Genomic DNA, 25,486 nt, shown 5'->3' with positions numbered 1-25,486 from the left:
TTCAGCATTATACAGCAAAACTGGACTGATTTTAGTATCAAATATTTTAAAAATCGTTTTATATGTCATAGGTAACATCTCATACATACTATTCAACATGGATATTAATACCTTTTTAGCCTTAAATGACATAGACTCCGCCATTTTATATACTGATAATATACAAGTAAAAATTAAGCCAACATATGAAAATGCACTAACAGTTTCAATTTGCTTACCATTGTTATACCACTTTTCTCTTGATGATAGATTACCACCATTTTTAAAAGCAACTATTTTTGTTTTCCCAGTATTTACAGAGAGTTTCCATTCTAAACAATATTTATGTAAATAAAATCTGAAAAGTAGATCCCTCGGAAGCACCGAGAACAAGGCAAACAGTGAAAATTGCAGACTCGGTTTGATTGAGTCTGTTCATTATTATTATTATTCTTATATTATTATTATACCAGATTTATATAGCGCCCTTTTCATGATAAACACGTTCAAAGGCGCTTTACAGCACCTGCAGCCACACAGGGCGCGAAATCATCCTCTACTAGTACAGACACAGAGCGATCTGACCAGAGGGACAGAGTGAGACAAAGCCCCCACAGAGAGATCAGAAATCAGATACAGGCTTGTCCGGCTAACTTAGCCTAGCTCGTTGCGAATAGACAGCCTGGTTCTTTAACGTGCCCAGTGTATAGCACTGATACACGCAAGGATTGCCTGGGTTCCTGACCAGTACACCTCTAGCTGGGTGGGAAACACTGAAAAGCGTTTCTAAAAATTCCCGAGTAGCTGCCAGGGATCGAACCCCGACCTCAAGATTGGAAGGCCAGTGTGCAAACCACTGAGCTATCCGTCCACCCATCATGAGCAGTAATGAAAAATGCAAAACGTCCATTTGACGTTGTAACCCCTGAATTGTATCAGACAACAGGGCTACATCATCAGCGGACATTAACAGAAATACTTCTACATCATAAGGTGTTAGCTGAACTCCATGTGTACCACAGTTACGAATTACATTATCTAATTCATTAATAAAGATTGAAAATAGTATAGGACTGAGCTTACACCCCTGTCGTAAACCAACTGGACAATCAAATGTACTTGTAAACATGTGCCGTTCCTAACACAAGCTTTAACAGTTGTATAAATACTCATAATAGATTTAAAAAGATTCCCCTTATACCACTTTGGCGCAGTGCAAAAATAATTTTGACATATTTACGGAATCAAATGCTACATAAAGTTTTCTACCTTTCTTAGACAAATATTTGTTTACCAACGAGTACAACACAAAACAATTATCTATTGTTGAGTATCCATCGCGGAAACCTGCCTGGGACATCGCAATTAAATACAAGGTTACTCGTTTTATTGAAATACTAATATACAATTTACTGAATACTTCTATCAAGGTAATGCCTCTATAATTATCCGGGTCATTTATATTTCCCTTTTTTTAGGGGCCTCCGTGGCCGAGTGGTTAAGATCGCTGACTTCAAATCCCTTGCCCCTCATCGATGTGGGTTCGAGCCTCACTCGGGGCGTTGAATTCTTCATGTGAGGAAGCCATCCAGCTGGCTTACGGAAGGTCGGTGGTTCTACCCAGGTGCCCACTCGTGATGAAATAATGCACGGAGGGGCACCTGGGGTCTTCCTCCACCATCAAAGCTGGAAAGTCGCCATATGACCTAAATTGTGTCGGTGCGACGTTAAACCCAACAAAATAAAAATAATTTCCCTTTTTATGTAAAGGCACAATAACAAATTTTGACCGTTTTTTCTGGAAACTCACTAGATCTATATAATCTGTAAAAACGCATCCACCCCATAGATAAAATGTTCCGCTATGAGATTCCCCCATGAAACTTTCTATATGGCTTTCTTTAGAGAACTTGGACATGAAAAAACGTTATAAAGAGCCTGCATTCAATATCTAAAAGGAAACCCTGGTTATAAAAAGGATTTTGGGAAAATATTGAGCCCGAAGATAGAAATTCAAATTTTCAGACGGTTGAATTTTGAGCAAGGATGGAATCTCGGATTTTGAGCTGGGGGTAATTTCAAGCCAGCTCGAAGATCAAAATTAGCATCAAACATGTTGAATATTGTAGTAGCTTTGCATTTTGAGCCAGTTTGAAGACCGAAATTCAAATCCATTACAAATTTAAAAACGTGCAATTTCATGCTGTGATTAATTTTAGGTCAGATCGAAAGCTACATTTCCGATTTCTAAAAAGTGGAACTTTGAGCATAGGGTAGCGGGGTGTGTAAAGTTATAAACAAAATATATTAAAAACAGCAACATTTTTCAAGTGATTTCACATGCTCATTAAATAAGAATCAACAGATGCAAGATATCTATTTCCCTATATTTCGCGGATGTAGGATATACATATAAGAAATAAGAAAGCGTAGGAGACAAGGGAGTTAATCTTCAATGCTGTGTTAGCAAATAAATGGTTCTTATTTTTGTTGAACTTAAAACAAACAAGAGGTGTTTGTAAAACACATACGCCCACCCCCTCCCACGACGGCTTGTCCCATTACCAGTCCCGTGATCACTATGACCTTGACATTTGATATTTTAAACCCTCAAAACAATAGGGGTCATCAACTTTATACGCCCAAACATGGGAAAAAAATTGGAGGATACTGAATTAAGCGGTTCTCAAGTTTTTGCGCAGAAACCTTTTTCAAGATTCAGGCCCATGTGACCTTGACCTTTTACCTACTGCGCCAACAAAAACAATAGTGTTTATCTGTCATCTATCATCAGTCCATTTAGTTTGATGCTACTAGGTTTAAAGATTCTGGGTGTAGTGGTTCTCAAGTTGTTGAGCAGAGACTGTTTTCAAGGTTCCGGCCACTGTGACGTGACCTTTACCTTACTGACCCCCAAAACGATAGGTGTCATCTACTTCATAAAGTCAGTCATGCTATCAAGTTTGATGGCTATTGAGCAGTAACTGTTTTCAAGGTTCAGACCCCTATACTTTGACCTATGAACGACTGACCGTAAAACCAATAGAGGTTATCTACTTTAAAAACCCAATCCTGCTTTTAAGTTTGATGGTTCTGGGTCAACTGGTTTTTAAATTATTGGGTGGAAACCATTTTCACGGTTTAGGCCCCTGTGACTCTGACCTTTGACTTACTGACCCATAAACTATAGGGACTATGTACTTTATAGGCCCAATCATGCTGTAAAGTATATAAAGGTTCTTGGTCAAGTGGTTCTTCAGTTATTCGGTGGAAACTGTTTTCAAGGTTCAGGCTTTTCGACTTCATCTCAGTGTTGTTATATTTTCTGGTCCATCGGGATCATTGATTTCAACTCATTTAGATTTGAAGACTGAATATTGCTTAAGCCGGTGCTAGGGGCGTGGGCAGTGTTGCATTTTCCGTTACTGCTCAAGAACAGACTCAATCAAACCGAGTCTGCAATTTTCACTGTTTGCCTTGTTCTCGATGCTTTCGAGGGATCTACTTTTTAGATTATATTTTGACTTTCTGATTGCAAAAACTATAGTGGTCATCTTCTTTATAAACCCAATCATGCTACTAAGTTTGACAGACAGACGGACCGGCAGATCAAACGATGTGACCGAATGGTGCAAACCAATATACCCCCACTTCTTCGAAGGAGGGGTGGGGATCATAATTAATGGTCATTGGCACCTGACACATTTTGATTCAGAATAATTAAAATGGTAACATTTTTTGCGCAAAATGAAAATACCTTATAATAAGACTTAATGCATTTTCGTTTTTGTCGTGTTGAGCGACCTGTGAAGTTTCCACTTTTCTCTATTTTAAAATAAGTATTACTACCTACAAGCTATTGCAAGCTTTTTGTTGATAAACTGAGCGAATATCATTTTACCTTCTTGTCCTTACATTGAGTAGCCACATTGAGTGGTTCTTACCAGGATTTATACGGAAGTCACTCTTTTCTTAAAATGGCTATAAATACTTGAAATTTCTTCTTAGCCCTACACATACCCGTATTTAGGGTTAAAAATAATAATCAAAATAATAACCATGATAGATACATGTAGGCTGGCAAGAAAGAAAAATGAGTGGGAGCTTAACTTCAGAATTGGTCAGGTAACAATAAGCGCAGTGCTTTTCAAGGCTCTTTACGTACAGTCCCCCTTCACCTTACATAACAGTGACATCCGTCATAACCCGTTGATATTTGCAGCGAAATGTGCAGCAATATGGAAGAGTAATGAACACAGATAGGCTGACGGACCATGTGCCTGTCTGCTTCATCGAATGTGTCAGCTTGACGATTACAATCGGCATTTACTGTGTCTATACAATTCATTTCTTGAGAAACCGTTACTTTCCTACATGACGTAGTTAATAATTCAACATAAGTCGCTACAGACATAAGCATTGTTTAAAAACAAAATGTGCGTTAGTCTGTATAAACAAATAAATGAATATGATTAAATTGCAATTCCGCCTAATTTGTGAACAGGCATAAGTCACTAAGGCGCATAGTTCATCTGTGAACAATTCTGGAAACCCGCCCGTGCACACGCATAAGTTAATAGCCTAAATCGATCGATCTGTGATACTAACCTCTGTAAATATATCTGTAAATAGCTACTCGTCTGTATATATTGATCCTTCAAAACATGTTATTTATATCGTATTCCATAGTGGTACTATGTGGTTCTTATCGCTGCAAGTCAGTCAGTGAACAGACGTAGACGCAATGCCCGAATCTGTACAAGCTTGAGTTGTTAAATTTTGTGTGTGTGTTCGGGTTTAACGTCTTTTTCAACAATTTTTCAGTCATTATCACGTAGATTCTGAACTATGCTATTTTACAGGCTTATATTTTTAGGGACCTCCATGGTCGAGCGGTTAATTCGCTAAATGCGAATAATTCCTCTGTGTCCGAAACCTTGCTTGAGCGCTGAATTCATTCCTGTGAATGTGCTATCCAGAAGTGTTATGGAAAGTAAATGGTTCTATGCAAAAAACCGCACTCGCTCAAATATTGTGTGCCGAGCAATACATGTTCATCTTAAACGATGAAACGTATATAATTTAGCTATAATTATACAAGCATCGATTCTTAACAAATTATAGGACTGGTATAAAATCAGCAGCAAAGTATTTACCGTAACAGAACGAACTCCAACTGTTGTAATAAACAGGTCGGCTAAACAATATGAAAAGGTTAGGGATGCTTAATGTTTCTTTACTCAGCCAAAGCATATTACCCAATTTCTAGGCGGATTGATGCTTTTTTAAACTTATTAGGTCGGTTTTGAAAACGGTATCGATTCCAGAAAAGTACTTAATGTAAATTAAAATTAGACAAACATATTTAAAATTTATAAAACCTCGAAAAGTTTACACTATGTAAGACAAGTATTATTTCTGACCAAAGGAGCCACCGTAAACAAAGCCGGCAATAAGTGTTCAAAACTGGCGTATATTCAAAGACTGATACACATAAATATAAACATATACACACACACGCACTTACGCACGCACACACACACGCACACACACACACACACACACACACACACACACACACACACAGAGAGAGAATCTAACAGGAAAACGCTCGACCTCGGCCTCAGCCCAAGCGTTAGCGCCAAACCAAAGATAATCAAATATGTTCTCGTCAGACTGCAGCAAGATGACAGAAACTCTGTTCCTAGATTCAGTCGTTCGTCGCCTTAATACCAGAGTACCAAATGTCCGTTTTTTTGCAAAATTGAGATTTGTGTATCAAGACATGTGTCTCTTGACCTCTGTATGATGGTCAGTAGCCTTGTAGAACTAGCATAAACTTGCTAAATGTTAGTTCAACAGGGCTTTAAGTAGTGTAAAGTCATTGACATTCAATTCTTTAAACGTCGATTCCCAGAACTATCATAAAGCTAGTTACGGCATTACAGAAATGAGGCAACGCGTTATTTGACATTTGTATAAAAACATTCTGTGCCTTATTCATAGTGGTGACCTTACCAGAAATTATTTATTCAGAGAAGTATAAAATTACCTACTAGTAATTGGGATCAAAATTAGTAAATGTTTCAGATTGAATTATCAGAAACGTTCTCCCGCGGGTCTATCATTAATTATTAAGCAATACCTTAAAAGCGCTTACTAATATATTAATCAGATTCGATCATCATTTTATCAGGGCTTTTGCACTGTATTATATAGGAAAAAACTATTAAGCTTAGTCTGTGAAGGCATCATCTGTCGCGGAACTGATCAATCTTATCACGTGATAAATGTCGTCAAACGCTTTTGGTCATGAGTAGAAATAAAATAGGATTTGAAACAATGACTGAAGAAAAGGACTTAAATGGGGCTGAAGGCCATGAAACGCTGTATAATAAGCACTTAAAATCCGTGCTAAAGCGTTTTACTGAGAGGACGTCAATGCATGGATGTGGATATATTCAGACGTCACGACATTTGGTATCGAGGCTTCTCTGGGGCTTCCTGACATTGCTCGCGATATGTGTTTTGATTGTTCATCTTTACCAGATCACTGACCAGTATACCAACTGGCACAAGAAAACAAAAGTTTCGTTAGAATTTAATAACCTACGCTTTCCGGCTGTAACAATTTGCAACGTCAATTTAATAAAAAATAGTGCAGTATCCAAATACGCGAATAAAGAATTGCAGGGACTGATCAAAGCCGTAAATCCAGACTCACTTTTAGCCAATATAGCAACGGATAACTTCAAAAGAAACAATGATTCAGCATCAAACGGTACAGAAATAAAGAAGGTATGAGTTGAATATTATATGCATATATTTTCTATTTACCCACATTGCTTGTAGTCACTTTTCATATGTTTGATTTCTGGAAGCGGAGACAAATGTTCCCCTTGACTAATAGAAATAAAATAATTTGTTTGAATGATGTCATTCTGCTCCTGAATCATATCAGGAATAAAAACCAGTCAGTAATTTCACAGGATCGATGCAGGTCCATTAAAACCGAACTACGATGTTGCATCTTAAAGGCTCATAATGCCTTTGTTTAAAATGTGACTGCCACCTTTCCCGATATGAACATAAAAATGTACTAATTTCTTGTTACATCCTATTTCCGATTATTTTCTCTAATATTTTTAAATGATTTCAATTTTGATTAACATAATACTAGAAGTTGTATGGAATCAATTGTTTATTACCTCTATACATGGATTTAACTGAGACAGTTCATAGGCAGTTTTACAACTGGCTTTTTTTTCTAGCCTTGCAGACATCTATTTAAACATTTGCCTCTTCTGTTTTAATCGTGAAATTTAAAGCCTCGTGAAAATTTTAATTCAATGAAAGTGTCTTTTACATTTATTGTGATATTTCATTATTATTATGTCCAAGCTGAGAATTCTTTCACTTAAAATATTAAAGGAATAGAACTTCAAAATTGATGTCTATGATAAATGAAAAGATATTCGGGGTACTCTGAAAATTTCTTCCGTGGTTTCTTTTATCCATACCATATCTATAATGATTGATAAGTGAAGAAACTGTCTGAGAACCATATCAAGGAAAATGTAAATCAAACATTAGATTGTAAGTTTCGACATAATTATTTGCAGAGGAGAAGACGATCAGTTTCAGAACTTTACAACATAGAATGGACGCAGTTTGACAAGGACTTCGACTCTGAACCAATAACCGCAAATACTGTCTCTGAAGGCGACGATGAACGGATGACGGACCAAGCTCCATTATCAATCATGTGGGATATATTCCGCTTCCAGTACATGAAGCTATCAAAGTTAGTGCAAATATTTAGAAAAAAATTTTGTCATACTTCGTTCTTATTTGATTGCACTTGACTACGTATCAATGGCTGTGTTGCTAATAAAATGCTATGTTCACAAAATGTGATGCCTTTTGACCCGGAACTGTGACAACAAATTTAAAAACTGACTGTTGTCATTAGTCCCGTGGTGCAATTTTGCAGTTGGCGGGAGGCTACATTTATAAAACGGGTATCTGGACTCGTTGTTGAAAGAACATAACAACAGATTCTAACTAGGCATTTTTTTAACAAATTAGTAAACTGTGTCAGGATGATTGCTCAGTTTTGTTCTTTATTGTTCCTTCTCTTGAGAAGGAACATTTAGCGTTGGTAATTCACACTTGACTGAGCAACTGACCTCGGAGCTGTTGTCATTACAAGCTGGCCACCCAAACTCCGTGACCTTAGAAATAACCTCTGACGTTAAAATTTTTCTTTCCTAATTGAAGCGCTTCTCTGACTGCACGCGCTCCACGGATTCATATTACTAAACCCGAGGATAGAAAATTGGTTTTGTGAAACACGCCAAACATCATCTTATTTGTCACAAAGGTTAACATACGTCATTATCTTCGAATACATGGTCAATTTGTGAAAACAAACCCCATTGCGACCCTCTAATTATGCGCATCAAATTCACGCATCGAATGGTAGACTACATGTTTGGTCAATGTGTATAACCAGTATATTCCTAATTGCCGTATTTACTCAACTGAAAGCGGTAACGTATTTACTCCGTTGTTGAATTTAACAACTTATGTTAGCGTTTTTATACTTACCTGACATTATTAGGCAGTAGAAAACAACATAGTTCCTTTTCAAAATTTTAGTGTTTTTTTTTTTGTATTTTGGTAGAGAAATAAACGCACCCTTGGTGCAAAATGTAATGCCCCAAGGGGCGCTTAAAAATAAAGGTAAAGTTTCTTGTTTAATGTGAGAAGTCGACGTAAGTCCCCAGCTGGAATGGATTGAACAACTTATTTCCAGCCGAGCCCACGGCTGGCGTCATATTTACCTCCCCAGCATCCAGTCTAGACTGATACTGCTGGAAACAGTACCATTAAAGTAAATAACACATCACTGAACAGTAGTCGGGATATCAGCCACAACCGGGAATCGAACCCGGTTCGCTGGCGTTGTAGTCCAACATGCTAATCACTGCGCTACTGACTCCCTGATTAAACGGTGGGATACAGAATGTCAATAAGGTAGAATGGTTTGTCCTTGTCCTTGTGTCCGATCCTAGGGTTCCACATACTGATGACCAATATTTTAAAAAGACATTGCAACCAACATTTTACAAGATGATCATTATATATTTATATAGATGTGCCCTAGAAGGAACTTTTGCTATGCTTTAACTTGTTGTAAAAGGCCATTTCTCGAGTTGATACAGTGCTTGTTACAAAGTTAAATCTCAAATTGTGTATTAAGATAAAGAAGTACTGAAATGGATAGCCAGATAACACTACAGTGCCGAATTCAAATAGTTTTTGTACTTTTATTTAAAAGACATTGTCCTTATATGTCTGTACAAAAATATAATTACATGTTACATTAAACAAACAAAATGATTTATTTAGAAGTGCTTACGCTTTTTTAGGACTGAGAGGGCAGCTTCCGGCCATGACATAAATGATATGCTTCTTGAATGTATGTTTAATGGAAGAACGTGCAACGCCAGGTGAGTAAGGACATAAGTCTATTTCTACCATCTATAAATTATTGATTTCATCTTGTGGAATGGCGCTTTTATAATCATTTATGGCGTTAAATACTAGTATAACATTGCTGATATGACGATAGTGAATGAAATACCTTTAGCAAAAAATCCTTCAGGACTGCACAAATTAAATCAATCGTCATGGCACTTAAACAAAAGGAATTATAAAATATCATATACGAATATTTATATTTACCTTAACACAAAGTTGGCTAAAATTCCGTAAGCTTTACGTTGTATTGTTATGGCGTTTAAGGAATGTGGCTTTCCTTTTTGAATATTCATCCTTGTTCCACTGCCCCAAGCCCCCCCCCCCCCCCCCCCCCCCCCGACCTCTTAAGGCCTAAACATTTTAGTACATTTATGAGTTTTATTGTTTAATAAGAATTAATTAATTAGTTATAATGTTACTTAAAAAAGTGTTTTATATGTAACAAAATGTATATATAAATTATATACTATCCTTTTTTACTGAAACTCGTTTGAAATCGTCGTAAAAAGGGACCTAGCTATTAATCTTATGATGTTCAATTAATGTTTTGTTTTGTCGACATCAATATTTCAAAAAAAACTTACTATAATGTCTTAACAAACATGTTAAATTGTACTCTTGCAAGCCCCTGAAATGGTCGGTAAGTTTTCTTCTCAACTGCAATAAAGTCAATAAATACAAGCAAAAGTCCTACTGTACAATGAAGGTCTGAAATGATTTAATAGTATTGGTTTAATGAGTTAAGTTGTAAGATAAGAACAATAACTTTGCACGATTTGCAATTGTTGCGTGAGAGATATTCCAAATTTGCAAACTAAGTCTATAAGATATTGTATGCGCAAATTTCAAGATTTTCACTACATCTAGAGTAAATGTATACAAAGCGCGAGCTAAATTCCGGATTTGCACTTCTAAACCTAGAGAAAATTGTATGAGCGATATTCTGGATGTCGTGAAACTAAATGTTGGGAACATTGTACGTACCATTAACGAGTTAACGAGGAAGAATACTGTGAGATCTCATTGAACAGCAACTTACGTTCAGGTTTTATTGAGCTGCAAAAAGAATACATCTCAATTTTATACAAACATAACTTACTACCCGTATAATTCTGCATTCATCGTCTACCTCAAGAATTATGACAGTTACGGATCGTAATTCAAATTGAAAGAACATTAATTATTCAGCTTGTCTGCCGCCAAACGAGTAAACAATCAAGGCAAATCGTGACATTTATCTTGGGGAACGACTGATGCTTTAATCTAATTTGTCAATATTATTATTTCTCGCCAATTAGCCCATTCCCAGTGGAGAATTTCCTGGTGTTGCGATGTCTACATTCACTGTTCTGAAAACACTTTCAAATTGATGACAGGAACATTTCTATCAGCTATATTATATTTAATCACTTTTATATCATGCTGTTTATTTCTAGACCAGAACAAAATATTTCATCGAAAATCCAGACACCGTCACAATATTAGAGCAAATGACTTAAAAGCAACTTGCTGTTCGTGAAACTCCTAAAATATAGCGTAAATGTATGTCACCTTGAAGTTAGTTACATTTGATGATTTGTACAGTAATAATATCCATTACATATTCTTCTGATCCCTCTATTAAAGTACATTGGAATATATTGAAACTACATCTCAGGTTCCAGACATCAGTCAAATTAAAACGGTAATTTACGACAATCTTTTCATTTCAAGCTAAAGAAGGAATTCACATCCTTTATATGATAAGTGAAGGTGTGTATGGAATTAAATGATTTTCCGGTCGTTTATTCACGAAAAAATATCGCGCGACATTATTTCCGCAGCAGATCACATGCATATTTTTTAATTAAAACATATTTAATTCATTTTTAGGGGGAAAAAACAAAAAGCAAACAATTAGTTTGAATGTATCAATAATAATTACCTTATTTCGCAGAAATTTTACACTACACCAGACGTCTTCATATGGTAACTGTTACACGTTAGATTCCGAAAGAATGTATGTACAAAGACCCGGACCAGACGGAGGTATGTATTCTTAATCGTGCTATAGATATTTGTCATATAATAGGGTGATTATAATAGTGTAATGTTGCATTCGACCTGGCCTGGACCGTATGTGTGTGAATCGGCTTGGCAAAATCTACGAGAGCCGAATTCATCATTGCAGATCAACATACTGCTTTAATGTCCCTTATAGGGGATGAGAATCCCCAAGACGGTAACGTCCGTTTGTGGTCTGCATATACTGAGGCAATTTTTTTCGATGTTTTCCGGTTCCGGTTTATGTACACGCCGCAGACTGGTTGTCTGCATGAACATCCGAGCATCCCGAATCAGTCACAGAAATTCGTAAACCGCGCCAACATGCTTCTTTTACTTCTTTTTTCGCAATGAAAACTGTACATGCAACTGAAAAAACACCTTTAAAACAGCAAGGATGTGTAAAGGTCGTCAAGTTTCTGCGAGGAGTGCAAACAAACAAAACAAAAATTCCTAAAGCCAGTGCGAAAACGCGGTGAATGACGTCACCGTCACGGCTTCCCATAAGTTTTGCAAAGTATGATATTCACTCTAAGAGGTATGATGACACTAAATGTAAACTAAAGAGCGAGGTTTCACTTTTTTTGAGTATTATATATTTCTTTGTAAGTTGATATATAAAAGATAAATCCCCATGCTAGGCGGTGCCTTAATTCATATTATTATATACATATTTCCAGTGCTATATCAGCTAAATTTAAGATGAAAAACTCGTTTGATGCGAGATATTTTGAGACTCCATCATTACGTCATGTCTGACGTCATATTTGACGTCGCTACTAAAGGGATGTTGTCCAGATGTTAGTACAGAGTTTTGCTTTCGTTAGTTTAATATATATTCATTTGTATTTCAGACAGAAAATTCGAAGGTAATTTAATGAATATTAATACAGTAATTACTATCTGTATCACAATCGACACAAATTCAATAATCCTTGTGACAATCAAAAATTTAGGCCTATATGATGTATATCAATCGTAATATTATTCCAGGTCTATATTTGCTCCTCTACCTACAAGTCAATGAATTCATCAAAGGAATAACAAATGGGTTTGGAGCAAAACTGGTTATTCATGAGCCCGGTACTGCACCACTTCCTGACGATGGTGGTGTTTTTGTTGCTGCAAATACGGAAACGGACATTGCACTGAAAAGGGTATTACTTAAAAGTAGAAGTGTTGCTTATTACTTTCTTTGTTTAGTACGTTCTTGCTTCTAAAGATTTTTTATAGATTAAACAATATCAGTACCATTTTCTGATTCATTGGGAGCATGGTGTCAAGTCAATGTATCAGTGTAAAAATAATTTGAAAACAACATTCCAACTCAAGATTTAAGTGCTCACAATTATTTCGTTCAAAATTTAGAAAATTATCACTCCATGTTTTATATTTTACTGCTCTCTGCAGAAGAAATGCTTTATTTAAGAGAGGTAATTCCAAATGAATCTTTATAAAGAAACGGAAGATTTGTCCCGACCGATGTAAAAACCAAAAGCACCGCCTGCGGATGCCATCGCTCGTCTGTAATTTCTAGACAATATGTTAAAAATAGTTATGGTTCGTACTCAGCTAAACTGATCATAAAATTGTATAAGGTTTCAAAACCATAGTAAGTATTGAAGAAAAGTGAACTTTAAACAAAAAAGCAACCAGGAAATACCGATTTTCTAATTTAAAAAGGCCCACTATACTGGCAAAATGCAAGACAGGGTAATTTTTCTTGACATAATAATAATAATGTTATGCCTACAGTTTTGCATCTTTTCCAAGTACTTAATTAAGGTATCAACACATAAGATAAACATTTTGATTATGTCAGGTTTCACAAACAAGCATCGGTTTTATAACGTTATCGTCTGACGTCTACACAGCGAAAATATTGTAATGTACCATCTATGAAAAAAAAGAAATAATTATATACAACGTATAATTTATGTTCTCTTATTTTCATTTAATTATTAACAGTCACATCAAATAGGTAAGGAAATCGATCCTTGAAGTATTTTTCAATTTTTTTCTTCGGAAGAACACTTTGCCATAATACGCTGTGTTACGGAATGTTCTTTTATCACAGATGATCTTATTCACACTAGGTAACCCGATATGTTCGGCGCAGGATGCTATGTTCGGCGCAGGATCGATACATAGATTTGAAAATGTTAGTAGTTAGTATTCTCATTATCTCGGTCTATAAAAACAAATATCAAATAAAACTACCTTACTAGTCTTATCACGTAATAAATAAAGTTTCCAAAGCCGATTTAAAATCCTCAAAAGATGCCATTTTAAGCAAAAACGGCGAAGTTAAATGTGAAACTTTACACCAATTTCAGCAATTTTGAAGTTTATAGCCACATTTCTTTGAAAATATTGCTAAACAAAGCCAACATCTTTATGGACTGTATTCATCAACCTTTTCCCTGTCATCCTTCCAAATCACAATGTCTAAATCGGCGTTTTAGTGAAGATTTTTAAGTTTGAAATACACCATATCCACGAAAAAAGGCGATGTTTGGCGCAGGATAAAAAAATTGAGGCGGTGTTCGGGAGCAGGTTGTTGTGAAGCTAATTTTTTGATATCTTATAGATTTTGCTGCATGTATTTAACGGTTTAGTATACGATGTACATGTTTTTATTTAGAGACGTGTTCATATACATATATTATAACATACATACATATTTAGCAGATAGAGTGCAGTGATCAATTTTTGACACTGTCAAGCCATTGTGTCTATTGTTTTTATCCGAGTTCTTTAGGATATTTTTTTATGCATGTGTCTTTACAAGAAGAACTGTGTCAGCCAAGATCTCCGTCCTGGCCCTGATAGTTTTCTGACTTCCGATGCATGTAAAGATTTATCCGGATGATTTTTGATTTTTTAAAAGAAACGTTATGTTTAAAGAAAATACGCTAATTTACAAACAGGTTTAGCATTTGCACTTATCATTTATGGCGAGAGTCACAATGTGACTGTCTAAAAATATGGAAATGAAACTAGATTACCGTACTGGACAACTGGGTTATCAGACAAAACTATTTGATAATGTAGAGATAACCGTGTTTATTTTCGTGTTATAACATCTGCAGAATCCCGAGGGACTGATTGGTATCCGAGCCCGTTTACGTTTTGCCACGGAATATATAAAAAGGTGTTATAACAGCACGTGAGCGCAAGAATCTCTCCCGTTAGAACACCCCTGAAAAGTGACAATAACAGCAGTTTTATACTGGAATGTGAAACTAGTATCACGTGCCAACCGGTTTCTGAGGACGGTAAGATTTTTTTTTGGTTGGGTTTAACGTCGCACCGACACAATTATAGGTCATATGGCGACTTTCCAGCTTTGATGGTGGAGGAAGACCCAAGGTGCCCCTCCGTGCATTATTTCATCGTGAGCGGGCACCTGGGTAGAACCACCCACCTTCCGTAAGCCAGCTGGATGGCTTGGACGGTAAGATAGATGTTAATCTAAAACGAGGGAATAAGTGTTGTAATATTATATATGCGCGTTCTGTGACAGTCACATTTTTACTCTCGCCATAAATGATATATGCCAATGCTGAACATTTTCCTGCATCAGCATATATCTTTTAAAGCATAACATTTTTAAAAAAAAACAAGAGCTGTCTCCATAGGATGACACATGCCCCCGATGGCACTTTGAATGAACAGTTATGGCCGATGTTAGAGTTTAGGACCTTTGACCTACGGACCTGGGTCTTGCGCGCGACACGTCGTCTTACTGTGGTACACATTCATGCCCAATAATTTTAAAATCCATGCATGAATGACAAAGATATGGAGCGGACATGCCCATCAATGCACTATCATGAAATATGACCTTTAACGTCTAAGTGTGATCTTAACCTTTGAGCTACGAACCTGGGTCTTGCATGCGACACGTCGTCTTACTGTGGTACACATTCATGCCAAGTTATTTGAAAATCCATCCATGGATGACAAAGATATGGACCGGACACGAATGCACATCATGAAAAATGACCTTTAACGTCTAAGTGTGACCTTGACCTTTGAGCTACAAACCTGGGTCTTTCGCTCGACACGTCGTCTTACTGTGGTACACATTCATGCCAAGTTATTTGAAAATCCATCCATTGATGACAAAGATGTGGACCGGACACGAATGCACATCATGAAAAATGACCTTTAACGTCTAAGTGTGACCTTGACCTTTGAGCTACGGACCTGGGTCTTTCGCGCGACACGTCGTCTTACTGTGGTACACATTCATGCCAAGTTATTTGAAAATCCATCCATCAATGACAAAGATATGGACCGGACACGAAAATTGCGGACACACCGACAGACACGGTTCAAAAACTATATGCCTCCCTTCGGGGGCATAAAAAAAATTTATCCGGATAAATCTTTATATGCTTCGGAAGTCTGAAAACATTCAAGGCCAGGGCGGAGACTGTAAAGTTTGTATAACAGTAAATGGTCTTACTAACTGGGTGACACAACTCTTCTTGTATTGAGTTATGGACACACACATGCATGAAAAATCATATCCTACAGAAAATGGGAAAAAACAATAGATAAAATTGCTTGACAGTGTCCAAATTGATCACTGCACTCTATCTGCTAAATATGTATGTATGTATGTATTTATGTGAACACGTCTCCAATGAAAACCAGTACATCGTATACTAAACCGTTAAATACATACAGCAAAATCTATTAGATATCAACAAATTGCTTGACAGCGTCAAAAACAGTCATTGCTATATTTGTGATGAAGTTTACAATAACCTGCTCCCGAACATCGCCGTAAAATTTTTATCCTGCGGCAAACATCGCCTTTTTTCGTGCATATGGTGTATTTCAAACTTAAAAATCTTCACTAAAACACCGATTTAGACATTGTGATTTTGGAAGGATGACAGGGAAAAGATTGATAAATATAGTCCATAAAGATATTGACTTTGTTTTGCAATATTTTCAAAGAAATGTGGCTATAAACTTTAAAATTGCTGAAATTGGTGTAAAGTTTCACATTTTACTTCGCCGTTTTTGCTTAAAATGGCATCTTTTCAGGATTTTAAATTGGCTTTGGAAAGGTGATTTTACTGGTTAATTGTTTTTATAGACCGAAATAAGGAGAACACTAACACCACTAAGTTTTCAAATCTTATTATCGATCCTGCGCCGAACATAGCATCCTGCGCCGAACATATCGGGTTACCTAGTGTGTTATTTAAGGGACGAAACCCTTACTTTCCCAATTTACTGAAAAAGTGTTACGGTTACCCCCTTGTTCCAATCACCCCATTTTACATGAAATGTTTAATAGTTTTGGCATCGAATGTGTTCAGAATGATATATTTCTATTTTACTCTAAAATTGTGATTTCTGGCCTGTGGGTGTAATAACTAGATTTTTATTTTGAAATAATAGATAAGCTTTCATGTGAAATTTCTCTAAGGAAGCTATATTAATTGACTGTATCTGCTATATTCTTTTGTTGTGAGAATGCCTCATTAAGAAGTAAAAGTGTTGTTCTATAGTGTATTTTCTGAATGTGTTACCTTTGTATAGTTTATTATTATTATTATTATTATTATTAATATTCAAAGTCTATGTTTAAGATTCAAAAGAGTACCTTACCCGATGATTCATGTCACATATCTAGAATTTGGCATTGTGTGTTATTTTTGTATATTAAGGTAAATCGAGTTTTATTATGCAATTATTCATAAAATATTTGTATTGTCTAGTATTATGTCACACATGAAGGTGTTGATGTAAAATATGAGGAGTGTAACCGCAATACTGTAGAGTATACTCACAGAGAATCAGCCTTAAATATACTAATTAAATTTATGACTTTCACAACCATCATTTTAAGTACAGGCTAAAACTTTTGTTGCGTTGATCCTGGCAGTATAGTTGATACATACAACTGGCATATCTTTATGAAGAAACCAGTTTAAATCGCTTTTATTTACATTAACCTATCGTTGCAGACAGCAATTACACGTCTCGGGTGGCCGTATGGAAAGTGTGAAACCGGTGCTGCTTTCAAAGAAAAGTTTGGAGTCAATTACAGTGTGAAGGCATGTCCTGTTCTTGTACAATAATAAAAAGAAACGAGATTCACCATAGTTCATAAAGAGAAGTATTGAGCTTAGTTGGTTTTTAAGAAGAGCTGATGAGAGTGTAAGCAGAATAGTGGTTTAAATCTGTAGCATGAGTGGAAGAGCAGTAGGATAGCAGTATAAGAGTAGAAACATATTTGGCTACTTTGAACTAGATTCATCCTTTTATTTTTGTCAGAGGAATGAAATACTTCGCTGATCGGCTCAAGTATCCTAGATCTACAGTTGATAGAAAGCAAGACTTGTCGTAGATAGTTATCACGTGGCTGATGTGTCTGCACCAGGTTTTATTTAGAACACTCCGCACACGTTCGGAACATTCAGGACAAACTACTCTTTTTTAATTCATCGACTTAGATTATGTGCAGAAAGGAATATGTAGTGGGACAGATGGGTGGAGCAGGGTAGGTGGAGAGTTGTAACTTTAGCTGGAACGAAGGAGTAGAGTAATGTACGTTTACGAGAATGCTGAAGAGTTGAAGCTGAAGAATTTTGTAGCACAAGGAGCGGTGTGTGTGTGTGTTCGGGTTTAACGTCTTTTTCAACATTTTTTCAGTCATATAAACGACGGTGTCTACTTGTAGCAGTGAGCACAATGCCCAACTTTAGTGCTGCCTCACTGGACGTAGACACGTGTCATGATACCACACCCAGTCACATTATACTGACACCGGGCTGACCAGTCCTAGTACTATCCTCTTAATGCTGAGCGTCAAGCGAGGAAGCTACTAGTACCATTTTTTACGTCTTTGGTATGACGCGGCCGGGGACACGGGTTAAAGCAAACGAGTAAGTTACAACAGGCAAATGAGACTGGTAAAGAGTTGGAGTAGAGAAACTGTATGGGTATGGGCGTATAAGGAGAAGAGAGTGAGTGGTAACGGGAAAGTACCATAGCAGTTAGACACGATAATAGCAAAGTAATAGTTTAGTCCCGCAATCATTTCATTTTAAACTAATTATCTAAAACTGAAGTTATGTCGTATAAGTTCTCAGGTATTTATGATTTATTCAATTTAGGTATGCCATGAAACGTGCAAAGCAATTCATATCTATGAAACATGTGGTTGTTGGCACTACATGCATGAACTAGTGTCTGAAAAGTTGAACAAACCTTTCAACATCTGCAAAACGACTTCAGGTAAAAACGACGAAATATTGATAATAATTAAGATAAGCAGTCTTACATTAACGTAAATTGCTGATATGTTTGTGTATATTATACCAGATTTATATAGCGCCCTTTTCATGATAAACACGTTCAAAGGCGCTTTACAGCAACTGCAGCCACAGAGGGCGCGAAATCATCCTCTACTAGTACAGACTCAGAGCGATCTGACCAGAGGGACAGAGTGAGATAACGCCCCCAGAACAGACAGAGAGAACTTTTCAGATACAGACGTGTCCGGCTAAGTTAGCCTAGCTCTTTTCGAATAGACAGTCTGGTTCTTTAACGTGCCCGGTGTATAGCACCGAATACACGCGAAGCCGTCTTTCCTGGGAAGAACCAGTACAGGCCTCTAGTTAGGTGGGAGACACTCAAGAGCATCTCAGTATAGCTATAGTATATGCCATAGCTTACCCTTATTTTAACACAGTTGTAACGAATTTTACTGAATAATTTTCTCGTCCCTTTTCTATGTCTAGGACTCGACATTTTTAAATTGTTTTTCAAATACATTCAATTTCTATAATCGAAATCTTACTCGATACCCTGATACTGGTATACAATATTTATTCAGATGAAATGCATATAACTGACGTCAATCATAAAATACTTGCTCGAATTATTGTACTATTTTGATATTTAGACAGGAAATGTCAACGTCGGGCGATGCAAAGCATCTATAGCAAGGAAATAAAGTGTGAATGCAATAATCCATGCCGGTAAGTTATCATAATAAGTCTATTTTAGATGCATTAAGTATTTGAAAAATCCATTATCTAATGCATTTAATTTATTTGAAGGACAGGAGGTGTAAACGTATCGTCACGTAATTATAGTTTTCATCGCAGTCTTGTACTCGTGTATACACTGCTGATATTTAAATTGGGGCAGTACACGCGAAAACACAAACAATGCTGTATTTAAAAGTCATTTTATTATGGTTGAATTGTTTTTACTTTTAGAGATGCTCAGTACACTGTGTCAGTCAGTGGGAGACAATGGCCTTCACAGTCGTATGCTGTAAGTAAAGCGCTTTCTGACTGTAGCTAGAGCAGAAGTCTAGCAAATGTATTAAGAACTTACTTTGTATCCTCGTAGAATCGTTAAATACAGCATTTGTGTCAAGTTGTTGCGCAAGGATGGTTGTTCTACCTGGGTGGCCATCCATTACTGAAATAACGTTCTGGGCGCGGGGTAGGAGGGGGGGGGGGTCTTCCTCCACCATAAAAGCTGGAAAGTCACCAAGTGACCTAAATGGTGTCGGTATGACTCTTAATCGAACAAATTCATAATTTATTGACAACTTTATGTGATAATGATCAAATGGAATTAATGTTTTTGTCAGTAAAGAAATGGATATCTAAATGAAATAAACATACTTTAAAAGTACTTTAGGAAAAATGTTTCAGTTTTGACGTTAATTTTGTTTGTCAAATGAAATCAAGTACCAATCTGAAAGTGTAAATACTGGCATGATATAGATGTTGCTTGTTCAGTTTCTTGACTTAATTATCTTGCAATTTCATCATTTAAAGGGAATTCCTATAGTTTTTTATGCGCATCTTTCTGCGCAGCCGACACTTTCTATGAAAAACTGAAGTGAAGTCAACATTTGTTGAAACATGTGACAGACAATCTTAACTATGAGGAATCTTGAATGAAATAACATTTTTGATAAGTTTTATCAGTAATCAAATGTTGATACCAGTTTATGTTGTATTGACAAGTACCCTGCCTGACAGGTATCTTGCCATTTTTTGTGGTTGTGTTTTCACATCGCATTTTAGTACCAAGACAGTGTCGTTCATATAATGTAAGACAATTGACATAGTACTGATAAGACAATATCACCTTTCAGATTATTCAGTATTCAATTATAGAAAGAATTAAGAATTTTTAAAACTTTTTTATAACTTCTAGCAGATATACATGTTATCAATTTGGTCAGGTTCGCGCCATTTTTCGTCCGAACAGGTGTTGTTTTCAAGCGGTCTTAACATAAAATTTAGCCTGGTGACCCATACATTTTTAGCCATTTTTATGCTCACAATACAATATTCATACACAAGAAAAACAGGAAAAAATTCAAAATTAAAAAAAAAATATTCATCACTATGGGTATTTTTCATTGGAAAAAGTTCACAAAAGTGAGAGGAAACAGGATATAGTATTACAAATATGACTATGATATCAAATAAGTATATAACAAAATTAGCAAAAAAAAAACACACTTTATTATGCTGTCTTGATGTATATTTTGCTTGGTATTTATAAAAAAAGCAGAAAATTATGAAAATGTTAAAATTTCGCTGGCAGTTTCAGCAACAGTGGGTGTGTTCAAAACAATTTTTCACAAAAACAAGCCTGGTGACCAATTGTTTTTATTTGTTCGTTGTTTTCAGCACAAATTTTCCTATCATATATGTGAATTTAAAAAAAAATCTATGAAAGGAAAAAAATTATAGGAATTCTCTAACATTTTCACCATTTTCGTAAAAATATCAGATAAGTTTTGTTTTCGCATGTCATCGCTTGGATATAAAAATAAACTTCGAATATTTTTCATTTAGAATATCTTTTCCCTGTTATTAATTGACATGAACATTACATGGTGACCTAGTGTCCTTTTATTTTTGTGAATATATTTATTAACTTCTGAATTGACTAGGGATTACTGAAAGAAGGTGTGTGTAAAACTATTCCAGAAGAGTGTAGTCTGATGGCTTCGTTCTCTAATCGTCAAGAACTAGGGTAAGTTTTTTTTTTTCAAATATGACTTGTCACAGTATTTAACAGAATTCTGTCTAAGGCTTCTGCTGTTAATTCTGAAATGAAATACTAGCAATGTATCAAATGTATTGCTTTTTAACAGCAGTATACTATTTGCTTGGCGTTTTAAGCAACATCGTGCAAATAAAGCCCTTTTCTACATAGTCTTATATCGCATATCGAAGTGCAACTTTGGATGTTTTCAGATGCCATTTATAAGGCTATTTTGAAATGTCTGATGTGTAGTTACATATATATCTTTTTATATTTAGTATCCAGAACGTTTACTTCATTAATTTATTATCTTGTTTCATTTCAGGAAAAACTTTCTGCTTCTAAACATTTACTACGAGACTCTGAATTTCGAATCCATCGTCGAGGAGCCTTTGATTGATGTAATTATTAACTTATTAGTTTGCAATGTCTTTAGATATATGGTGTCAAAAGATGTTATATGGTCGCTTAACCTTTTATATATTTTATTACTGTAAACTGGCTGAAAAATAATAACATTTTACTAAAAAGCACAGGATGGAATTCCCTCGAGATCCGTAACATTCTTTTATACTATCACCTGTTGATGATTGTTAAAACCAAAGAAGTATAAATTCACAGAATCGCAACTGGGGATAATCTCGCGTAGGCACGTATCACCGCGTTAATCGGCGTTACCTTATTGCAGCTTTTGCTTTTAAATCAACAGACGCTTATTAAAGTATTAAACTGGTGTTACGACCGTCACATAATAAACCGTATCGGGTTCAATTTTCAAACGACCAGTGTTTATTTCTCAGACTTCCAATCATAAATTCATTTCTTCCCCATGTAGAAAATACTAAAAACATTAAAAAAAAAAAAACACCATTAACAAACGATCTGATAGAATGTTCATGACACAAATTTTTATCCTTCTGCTTTCTGTTTCAAACACAGGTAACGGCCGACCGTATCGGGTCCAAATTTCAAACGACAATTTTTGACCTCCCAGACTTCCAATCATAAATTCAAACCTTACCCGTGTAGAAAATACTAACAACATTAAAAACACCATTATCATTTTAAACAAACGATGTGATAGAAAGTTTTCCACGACACAACCTTTTATCCTTCTGCTGTCTGTTTCATACACCAGTAAAGCGAGATCTCATTCAGTTCCCACGTGATATTGCTCTATACGCCTTTCAAGTTGCGAATCTATTCATTTTTACAGCTCTTTGTTAAAACGTAATTTAACGGGTTTTGTTGTAGTAAGTCTTGCAGTTCAATTTTGATCATTTTTGTAATTTATATTTTAATCAAACCGAGTCTGCAGCATTTTCTTTTCTTTTTTTATTGTGTTTGGCGACCTGTGGTTTTCTACTTTTTTCCCAATTTTACTCAAGAACTACCTCTTCAGGCATTTGATTCGGATATTCTACAGATGTTAAACTAATTTCTGTCTGTTTGATCAGTTCTGATATTCTTATTTAAAGTCTAACAGTTGAAGTTATACCCCTTGAAACTATTTATAAATTACCGTAAAAGAATTAATAGGTTGATTTTGTTCGGGATAACGGTATTTGAAACTTGCACTTTGGAGTCTCAACCGGTATATTAATTTCTTTTTTCAGCCGTTTACATTCTTGTCAAGCATAGGAGGCGCTCTAGGTCTGTGGATTGGGTTGTCTATGCTCAGTGTTTGTGAAATTCTTCAGTTGGCAGCTGAAATGGTCATGTGTATTGTTACAAAATTGAGAAACCCAATCAAAACGTCATAGCTCTGTTTCAAATGAAATACATGATTAGACCTACAAAGGACGTTATTTAAGCCTGTGATTGTAACAGTTTCTGGAAGATAGTGTAACTGTACTTTCCCATCTATCTTCTTCGTTAGACCTCACCCGCGTGACTTGACCCTATTTCCCAGACTGAAGAAATATCTAGAGGGTCATCACCTTTGCTGCAGGTATGCAACTGGTTTTATATTTTTTCAGTATCTTGGAGCTATACCCAAATAGAGATATGCCAGAGCATTTGAGAAACGGCCCAGAAGACTGAAATTATGTATATCTGTAAAGGGGCATCATTAAACATTTTATGTGAACATATTACTTATTTATTGTTTAGAAGTGATAGTTACATCATATAGTGAGAGCCCCTCGTACTGCATTATCATGGAGTTAGTATACGATCTTCAGCATATTAACAATGATTAACTTTGAAAGATATTACAAAAAAGGGACAAAAGTCCAACAGGCACAGCTGCATTCAAAGAACGCAGCCACCCAAGTCATTGTTTGATACGTTTTACTTGTGGTCTTTGAGTATGCGGCTTTGCTTTATGAATATATTTGTAATGTATTTAGGCGTCATTATTATTTTATTGGAACAACTCTGTACGATGTAATTAATGTTACTTAAGCTTTTATATTAGGTGCATTCAATGTCATTTACAATGTCATTGATGATATTTATTTCCCCTTTCGAAGAAGAGGTGATAAATTGTTTTGTTCATTCTTGATCGATCGGTTAGTCTTTCGGTCCGTTTATAGACTATTTGGTTGCCGATCAAAAACAAGAGAACGTTCGGTCACACGATGTTAGATTTATAAAATGATTTCCTGTAATCAGTTTATTTGTATGACCCCGATTGTTTTAGGGGTTCGGTAGATAAAGACTGAGGTCACAGTGACTTTGAGACTGAAAATTGATTTAGGGGTTCAGTAGATTAAAGACTAAGGTCACAGTGACTTTAAGACTGAAAATTGTTTTAGGGGTTCGATAGATTAAAGAGCAAGGTCACAGTGACTTTGAGACTGAAAACTGTTTCCCTTCAGTAACGTCTTATAACATTGCATATACACTACATTTATCAGAAATACTATTTTTTTTCGCCTAATTGTATGTACAAACATAATTATTTCACTATGGGCTCCACTACTTGAGAACTTCTTGACGAAAATGTTTAAAGAAAACGTGCTTTTGGAAAACGTTTGAAATAGTTAGGATGATAAACACATTGTAATTCACAATAAAGAATTCCATCTGGACTGATGGAGCAATAGCATCTTTATATCTCATTTATAATAATAAAAAATACTATTATGTTTATAAGCATGGGTTTTCAGAATGACCATGTATTAGACATATTCACATTAAATATAAGAAACATTGATCCATGTTCGATGTTTCATTCATGAATTGCTGTTTGTAAAATAAATGACGAAGGCAATGATTTAAAATCATTTTGTATTTACCGCTTATGTGTCCAAAATAAGTCCATTAAGGCTCAATGTTGATAAAACCGCTAATTTGAAAATTTGAAACCGTCGGTGCGAACAGTTTATGCTCTCAATAAATATATACTTTGTATGATTTATGTGGTTTACAAACTTCGTAAGATCTTGGGTCATGGTAATTTTCCAAATGTATTTGGTAAAATTATAAAACGTTTTATTAAAAGAGGTTACGACCCAACTGTTTTGAGACATACCGCATGTTTAGTGTTCAACCCGTTTACAGTTGGACACTACGCTTCCCTCTTTGATTGTGTCTGACGGAAGAGGGGGAGGACTTTAAATCCTACCAGGACTGAACTGTTTTGATATCTGTCTTCTGGCCTGTTTCGTCGGGCCCTTAAGGGTGTTTCTCTTGTTGCTCTGTCTTCTGAAAAGGAACTGAGTACATACGTTTTTGGTTCTAAAGGTTTGCTTTTTATATTTTTATACACGAGCATTTTTCTGTTTTACATGCCATGCCTTTTTGTTTCCATTACGTGTGTTAGAGGTTCACCTGCAGGGGATTACTTTTATTTACACTGTTCCGTGTCTTTGGAACATGGTGGGGGTAAGAGTGAGGTTGGGTGCGCACCATAAAC

The 25,486-nt window shown here is 35.9% G+C and overlaps 1 protein-coding gene across 1 annotated transcript; it reads left to right on the top strand.

Annotated features, from left to right (window-relative positions):
* Positions 1–6,264: 6,264 nt before the first annotated feature.
* Positions 6,265–24,888, top strand: LOC123525956 (amiloride-sensitive sodium channel subunit beta-like). The gene is made up of 12 exons (XM_045305115.2): positions 6,265–6,777; positions 7,602–7,783; positions 9,414–9,494; positions 11,462–11,553; positions 12,562–12,725; positions 17,562–17,666; positions 18,714–18,834; positions 19,505–19,580; positions 19,824–19,881; positions 21,530–21,612; positions 21,950–22,025; positions 23,241–24,888. The coding sequence occupies exons 1-12, from the start codon at positions 6,292–6,294 to the stop codon at positions 23,385–23,387; spliced, it is 1,671 nt and encodes a 556-aa protein (XP_045161050.2). The 5' UTR covers positions 6,265–6,291; the 3' UTR covers positions 23,388–24,888.
* Positions 24,889–25,486: the final 598 nt, after the last annotated feature.

The sequence above is a fragment of the Mercenaria mercenaria genome, chromosome 3 (assembly GCF_021730395.1).
Source record: "Mercenaria mercenaria strain notata chromosome 3, MADL_Memer_1, whole genome shotgun sequence".
NCBI classification, from domain to species: Eukaryota; Metazoa; Mollusca; class Bivalvia; order Venerida; family Veneridae; genus Mercenaria; species Mercenaria mercenaria.
Note: the sequence above shows the minus strand (reverse complement) of the source record. Positions and strands in the feature narration are given on the sequence as shown.

Bases quoted from the DNA above. Each gene is read 5' to 3' on its own strand.
- LOC123525956 (XM_045305115.2), top strand. From the start codon at position 6,292: ATGAGTAGAAATAAAATAGGATTTGAAACAATGACTGAAGAAAAGGAC. The intron at 18,835-19,504 runs GTAAAAACGACG...TTTGATATTTAG, and splicing joins CATCTGCAAAACGACTTCAG to ACAGGAAATGTCAACGTCGG. The intron at 19,882-21,529 runs GTAAGTAAAGCG...TGAATTGACTAG, and splicing joins GGCCTTCACAGTCGTATGCT to GGATTACTGAAAGAAGGTGT.